Source organism: Atta colombica, unplaced genomic scaffold (genome assembly GCF_001594045.1).
Source record: "Atta colombica isolate Treedump-2 unplaced genomic scaffold, Acol1.0 scaffold82, whole genome shotgun sequence".
Taxonomy (NCBI): domain Eukaryota; kingdom Metazoa; phylum Arthropoda; class Insecta; order Hymenoptera; family Formicidae; genus Atta; species Atta colombica.
Window position 1 is genome coordinate 270,639 of NW_017259575.1, and position 8,149 is coordinate 278,787.

General features: G+C 37.3%; 1 protein-coding gene across 2 annotated transcripts in view; it reads right to left on the bottom strand.

Moving 5' to 3' along the window:
- LOC108692786 (mothers against decapentaplegic homolog 3) overlaps nt 1-8,149 on the bottom strand; it is a 26,632-nt gene that overhangs the window by 16,438 nt on the left and 2,045 nt on the right. The window contains exon 1 of one of the 2 annotated variants that reach the window (XM_018201231.1): nt 2,622-2,693. The exons of the other annotated variant lie outside the window; for it this stretch is intronic. Within the exon in view, the coding sequence (XP_018056720.1) occupies nt 2,622-2,680 (59 nt within the window). The 5' untranslated portion in view covers nt 2,681-2,693. Of the gene's footprint in view, nt 1-2,621; nt 2,694-8,149 lie in introns of those variants that run through there. 2 annotated transcript variants of the gene reach the window in all.

Consider the following 8,149-nt stretch of genomic DNA (forward strand, 5'->3'; position numbering starts at 1 on the left):
CTCGCCCTCTCTCTCTCTCTCTCTCTCTCTCTCTCGTTTTTTTTCGAAGAGACAAGGAAAGAATAGACTGTTGCGCGTCGATGCAACGATGAAAATCCGTCGCCATGGATTTATTCCTGCGGTTCGCAACGTGTATCCTAGGGATAACATTGAGGAAATGGAACGAAGTTTAATTTATCTTCTAATGAGAATCGAATTAACGTTGTCTCGCGTGCACATCGTTCACTAAGAGCACGGAGACACAACGCGGTATCGCCGAGTTGCTGCTGCTGCTGCTGCATCGACGGCATCGACGCCACGCCGCCGCTGATCCCGTTTCGTATGTGTTATGCGTGGCATTGGACAATAGACTTCGCGCGCGCGCGCGCGTATGTATATATATATTTGTGTGTGTGTGTAACGTAACATTCGGAAAGTTGAACAAAGTTTAATTTCCTCGATAGTTGAAAACACTCGCTCCGCTGTTTGCTGATTTTGAGGCGGCGCGTTATGCTGGTTATGCAAGCGCACTCGCATGAACATGTGAATTTCATTCAACCAACAACGTACGATTATTTTCCCTATTCGGGAAAATGAATCAAACATCTAAAAAATTCTGTGAGTTTTATAACAGTAAAAAATGAGAGAAAGAATATGTGGACAGATACAAAAAAGACGTATTTCTAGATTTCGTACATTGCCAAAAAAGAGGATAATACATTATACATGCGTTTTACATTGTTAAAAATCACGATGTCAAATTATATCCAATTTGAGTGTTTTATTGGTCATTTCTATAAATCACTATCATCTCCCTCAACATGACGTAAATAAAGTAACTTTAATTAAAACAACAAAGTTAAACAAATCAACTCAGAAAATGTATTACATTTTTTTAGACTCAAATATCTACTTGATTATTTATTAGGTATAAATACGTTGTTTTCTCTAAAATTAACCATAGAAGTGAATTGATTTACATTTTAACGCACAACAATAAGAATTAAAAATAAGAAAATGCATATCTAATTCAAGGGATTACCATTTCTCTTTTGATACAGTGATAAAATGAAAGATATTATAGATATTCAAACATATCATATGTTTGAGTAATAGGTACGTTAAAATTTATGCTCGATCGAAGAACTTCTAAACTTTTCTCGTCTTGGAGTATTTTAAAAACAAAATAAAGACTATACATATTTTAAATGCTTTTCAACGCATATCGTTCTTCGCGCGTGGACAGAAAATTAAAATAGTTTGTAAACAATAAATTGTCGTATAGCTCGCACCTCGATGTGATATGTGCCTCCACGAGATCTGGCTCAATCAGGATCAATGGATTATATTACAGAGCAGGGGCAGAGTATAGTATATCGGCGCGTAATCATCGTTGGATCGTTATCTCGACTCGATATGAATCGGCACGCGCACCCAAGTCGGTACTCGGTAAGCGCTTAGCGCGCTTAGCCTTATCCAGTACCTTATACTATGAATATGCGCGTAAATAGAAGCGTGAATAATGCGTGACGAGATGCAGCACGCGCGCGACGGATTTTCGTTTTGAATCGTGTTGCACCGAGAAGGATATCTGAGTCGTCGCCGTCGTCGTTGTTGCTCCGCAACGTGCAGGTAGTCAAATATATCGAAATCCGTGGGACGTGCTGACGCACTTGGCGCATTATCTGCACGCGCGCGCTGCATCCCATTCGCAGTTCACACGTGCCCCCTCGAGACGAGACTGCGAGACTCTCGTCATTAAAGAAGCGAAACGTAGATATCGCACGCGTTAGGACGTAGGTGTCGCGGCACGGAATCCATGGGATATGCAGACGTCCGCGCCGCTTTACGATATTCCCTCTTCCGCGTAAAAACACGTACTTATTCCTGTTCAATTCCGATACGTCAGTTGCGATCGAAGGTATCGCTTAACGCTTTCATTGCTGGAAGCGGCTGTTTCTTACAGGAAGAGCATACGTGTTATTCGCGAGCTGAATAATAACAAGAATCTCTCAATATACTCGTAAATATCTAAAATGTAAAGATATACTATTATTATATTAAAATATTAATTAGCAAAGGATCACATCAGATGTTCATGAGAATATATATGTTTGTAAACTCACTACCAGTAAAAGTTTTAAAACGATATAGAGAAGTAAAAAAATACCTCGATAATGATTGCAAAAATGAAAATTGCTTAGCGGTTTAGAGCGATACATCGAAAATACAGCTGCAGAATATATATATATGTATAAAAGCTAACTGTGGTTAGTCGTTTCCTCCTTAATCTCAAATAGGTAATCTCCCTCGGTGTCTTCCGAGACGTGAACTTAATAATAAATTCTGTATACTCTTTATTGTTGTCCAGTATTTATTGTTAAACCAAGTCTCGACGATGTTGATCAATGTGATGTCAAAGGAAACGAGTGTCAGGTACGTATATATATTTTTACACCGTACAAAAGAAAAAAAAACGCATAATGAGAGCGATCGATAGACGCGCATATGCACAAATACAAGTGTGATTACAATAAGTGTGATTATAATAATCGCGCAGGATACACCTCTATCCACGATGCACATCACAAAGCATTTCAACGAATTCGACCTGGAGCGAATTTGGGATGATTTCAACTCACGCGGACACTTGACTGACGCAACTGAGTTGTTGCGAAATCACCGCCACCTCATTTGACATCTTACAATTAGTCTCCTTCGTGCCGTCGATCGTCGCGCGCGCATTTTTTCAGCGTCGTCAACTCTCTTGAAATTCTGCACTCTGCAAGCCAGTCGGGATTCAAGCGCGTTTTCTTTTCGTTCCTTATCTCCGTCATGTGCGCGGCGTCTCTCGCGCGAATTCGCCAACGATTTCTCTCTCGAGCGCGCAACGTCGCGTCGTCGAGATTCGTCGCGATCTCCGGGTCGGTCTCAACACTCTCAGCACTCTCTGCGTCCGTGCGCGTCCGACTATGACCGAATACACCACGCGTGAGGACTGATGAGGATCACGCGCATCGTGCCGAGCCTTTCTCACCGCGATGACAGGCTCTTTTCCCTTTCCACCTATATAATATCCTTGGTCGAGGAGAGGTTCCTCACGCCACCAGACCAGGACTATTATTAATAAAGTCACCATGCGGTACGCACGCTGCTGTTGCCGCCGATTGCCACGCTGCAATCGATTCCCTACGACTTCGACTGTATGTATTATAACAGTACATATGCAGTAGATATATATATATATATATATATATATATATGCATAAAATGCGACACGAATCGCCATTATATTAATCCTTGATCCTTGGATGCATGTCCCCTTCTCTTCTTCTCCTCCCTCATGTCAACGGGCACATTCGTAAAGTAGTTTAGATATCGAAAAAAATCAACGTCGATCAACTTGATTCGGGGCTTCTCTGGAGAGAAAATTGCTTATGAAGAAAGAAGATCGAAATTACAGAAGAAATAAGGAGAGCAAGGCTTCAACGAACCTTTTTTGCTCGTTCAAAGTCTAACAATTTCGTTAGGGAAGGAAATGAATCGGTTTTTTATTTACATGCAGTTCTTCAAGTACGAACTTAAAAACTTAAGTGTATCCACATTATCTTACTAATATTATGATATATGATTATGTGAGGACGAGAGAGAGAGATGATAAGAAAGCCTTAACGAAAAGTCCTTATTATGAGAGTGAACGGCATAAGTAAGTATGGGTAATTAAATGGCAGTTAATTAGTCGACGTTGACTAAATGTGTATTGAACATCACAGAAACTTGCGCATGTATACGTAGATAATTAACGTATGTAATGCGAATAACGAAATACGAGAATTTACAATATGTCTGATAATAATTACTAACCTAAATCTTCAAGTTAAAACTCGAAGCATCGAATACAATACGTATACACGCGAAATAGAGTTTTGATTAGATTAGTAACCAGGAAGCACTTGCTATGAGGCACGCTTCGACTTATCAAGCAAGTTAATCGAAAACGTCTATTTTTTAGTAACAATGTTCTTTGCATAAAAGATTCGTATTGAGATATCTAATTATTCGTGTACATAAAATATGATATAAATAGAAATTAAATATGTTTTATAATCGCCGATAAAATTAACGATGTAACCACGTACACATACATATAATTATTCATGCTCCATAATTGCGTAAATTCAACGTTAAATCTCCGGATGCCCATAAATATTTTATATATACTTAATTAATAATAATGTATTACATAATTGTAATAATTAAACTGTGCGCGAATATGGTAATTATGCATTTTATTACGATCTTCGTGTCCGCTGCAGATACTCGCATCATGATATATATATATATATATATATTTTATTTTAATATTCCGTGGATAAAATGGTAAGTTACATCTAGCTTTGTAAACACGTATTGCTCAATGTTTACTCGCTTATCGGGCTCGAAATAATCTCTCCGCATATAAAATGAAAACGTTACCGGTAGACCGGTACTTCGTATCAATTTATCGATTAGAAATTTGCGGGAAATGAAAATAATGGCATTAAAATCGCGCCAAGTTGTTGAAACCAGTTAAGGAAACGCGTTATCCCGAGAGAAATGGAGCTTCGAGATAAGAAATCGTAGCTAAGCGATTTTACGGCGCTCTGTCAGAATGATTATCGTTCCTTGTCTTTTTCCTAGGTATTTCGCACGGATGTAGAAAAATGACGATCATCCCTAATTGAGATCGTTATCTTGATAACTGAGTTCGTGATGATACCATACTCTGCGATCAGATCTCTGAGAGCTACAGAGGTAATTTTACACCCGGATTACCATCTGGCTCCGTGTTAAAATTTCCATATTCCAACATCATTTTCCGCGACTCTCTCTTTCATGGCTCCGTGTAGGTACTTTTACTTAAACTTAAAACGCGAAACATTTAAACCGGTTTAAATCCGTCTTCATTTTTCTAGCACAAATCGATCATAATAATATCATAATAATAACCATATTGTAAAAAATATCGGAGTGAAGTTATCATCATGTGCCTGTATAAATCTCATTGTGTTAATGTTAACATTAACACGATATGAGTAAATTTATAACCTCTGGTTTACGTCAACACCGTCATACGCATGGTGTGAATTTAAAACCCATGTGTTAATTAAATATACATTGTATTGATTTATACATATTAATACCAACAGTGAAAATTATACATATATTATAGATTGCTGTTAAATCCACACTTTTCTCTTTTTATAAACGTGATATAGCTCTCATCGATTCCGCGCTGGAAGAATCACGTTTGTGATTTCAAGGGGAATATTTATCAACAAAACCGTAATTAAATTATTCACGAATATAAGCTCTTGTTAAAAAAAAAAAAAAAAACGGAATCTAAGATATAATGGTATCTACTAAGATCGCCGAGTTACAAAAAAAGGAAAGCGCGATGTTTTTTGTAAATGAATCTTTTTCGTTTATTTTTTGCGTTTTTTTATTTCTCGTTAATAACTTTCTTCTCGCGGAAAAGTCGCGAGAGACGTACACGTATGTATAAGTGCGTAGGCACGTAGGCAGGCCGCGTGAATTAATTGCCATTTGTCCCGTGACGTGAAACGTACTATACAGAAAAGTTCGTTTATATACGCCCCGTCGTTTTCGAACAATGTAACGTACATACATATATCCGCCTGCGTGTTCGCTTACTCTCATCGTCACGTGTTCACGACACGAAACATGTGAATCGTCACGTATAACTTATGTGGGTGTTTCTCGCGACGTATCCAAGGAACTTGGACTTCTATATACTTACCACGTTGGCGCCCCATTTTCAGAATTTCGACGCGATCGATTCGTCCATACATTGACTGCCACGTCATTGTATGTATGGGACTAACATACATTTCATGAAAAGCTTCTAGGAAACTGCAACACGTACGTTTCTTTTTACTCTTTTTCTGTCGTAAAACATTACGGAAATTTAGTGTCATTTATATTTGAATGACGGGGCGCTTTCGGGGGGGAAATATAATAAAGAGTGTCATTCACATGACGTGACTGTCATGTGCTAATGGGATCCTGCTCTCACGAAGCTTATTTTACTAATTCGATTTCTAAGAAGAAACTCAAGTTTTCCTTGATGAGAATTTGGTTGAGCAACAAATGATTGCGAGGAGAAATATATCCTTTCTCATTTTTTCCATTTTTGCGAATGCGGAAGACATTTTGGCATCGAGACACTTACCATATAAATATGAATAATCGTCTGACAACGAGTAATTCTCCTTCAACAGATCTTTGCCATGTTTCTTTTATATAATAATAAAATAATAACATAAACTTTTTATATAATAATAAAATAATAAAATAATAACAAGATAAAATAAAAGGTTCAAGCACGGAAAGAATGATTTTACTCAAATATTTTATTAAAAAAAAAATTAGCTAATAAATACAATATTATTATTATATAATACAGATTTATAATAGAAATAATTTGTTGGATCATTAAAACTGCAGAATACTGTAGAAAGCATAATACTGCAAAAGATTATGACATAGTCTAGCAATCAGCCTGAACGTCCTATATAATTATTTTGATAGTCGAACAAAATTATTTTCAGATATGTATCTTTAGTTAAATTTTTAATAAAACATTTTAAATATACTTGTTTCCATGTGGAATCACAATATCCTATTGTATATCCTATTGTTATGTACTACGCATATATATGAACGCGAGTGCGAATATATCTGCGATAGAACAATTGGAAAATGTCTTCGGCATTACGTCTACGATATTTAATGGTCGCAATTGATTCTACGTCAAGACATCAAGAGATCAAAGTGAATAAAGCATGATTCGTTTTTTATCGAATTACGGCGATACAGCTCTCATCGAAACGAAAAGACGAAGACGGGAAATATATAAGGATGCTATTTCATTTGTGCGTTTCTGTCCTATGAAATATGTACAGAACGCAGAAAGATCCTCGGATCTCTCTATCCCATAGTCAATCAACAGGCTTGAAAAATTTGTCGTATAACAAAAATGCATAAATAAAATATCATCCTAATACAATACGTCGTTTCCGCGGTTGCTCGACTTGTCTTTCGGTCACGCACCGTGATTGGCTCAGATATTGAAACTCTGATGATGAGAATAGGCGATCAGGGGAAATCCCCGATCCCCGACGAACCATTTGTCAAGGATTACACGGGCATATTTCGTCGAGCATATATTTCGAATCTCGAACGACAGCGTTTTGCTCTTTTCGCACGCGCTTATTAAGTTGTAATCAAACTAGAAAATGAGATGGAGAGATTGAATTAAAATTTAACCTGCAATCACAGAATAAAGAAAACCAATTTCAAGTTTAGTGAACTTTGCTTCGATTGGTTAAATTTCAATTCAATCTCTAGTCTGATCACGGATCTATTCATCTTTTTGCGAGAGATCGACGAGTCCCTTTCCAGTTTCCACCCACGCGGCGGCGGAAACAATTGCATTTCAAGTTTCTCAGATTCTACGAGCTAAGGCGATATCACATTCGCGTCACAAGCGACACGAATTGACGAGTTAACTCGCTTCGATTACAAATACAATCTGCAGACGATCTGAATACGATCGTGCAGTGCAAAAACTCTATCATCAAGCCCACCCATCGTTTTTGCACGTATAAATGAAGGATGTAGGAAACTATGTTGTATTTTATGATATTAAATACAGTGAATTATAGAATGAGTTCGAAATCATCTTGCTGTTATGATCCAACGGATTTAAATGTTTTCGACTCTCGCGAACGGTTCGCTCCACCCTGTCGATTCTGAACTCGACTCTCAAGAGGTCGACCATGTAATTTTTTCTATAGGGCGGAAACGTAAAAAACTTTTTGTATGTGTACATATTATATCTAGAGAAAATCACATGATCAACATTCTGGAGTTAATCATCGATCATCGATCTGTGAGACTAATTTGGTTGATAATAAAGAATCCCGTATTAATTATATATATAGAAAATTAGGACCCGATAAAATGAGTTGATTTTCATATATATATATATATATATATCTGTAGGGATTATTTGAAAAACATCGCACTTAGGACTTATCTTTTTTGTCATATCTAACCCATTTTAGTAAAGAAAAGAATACTGTATAAGCCACTGATCGGGGTCCCT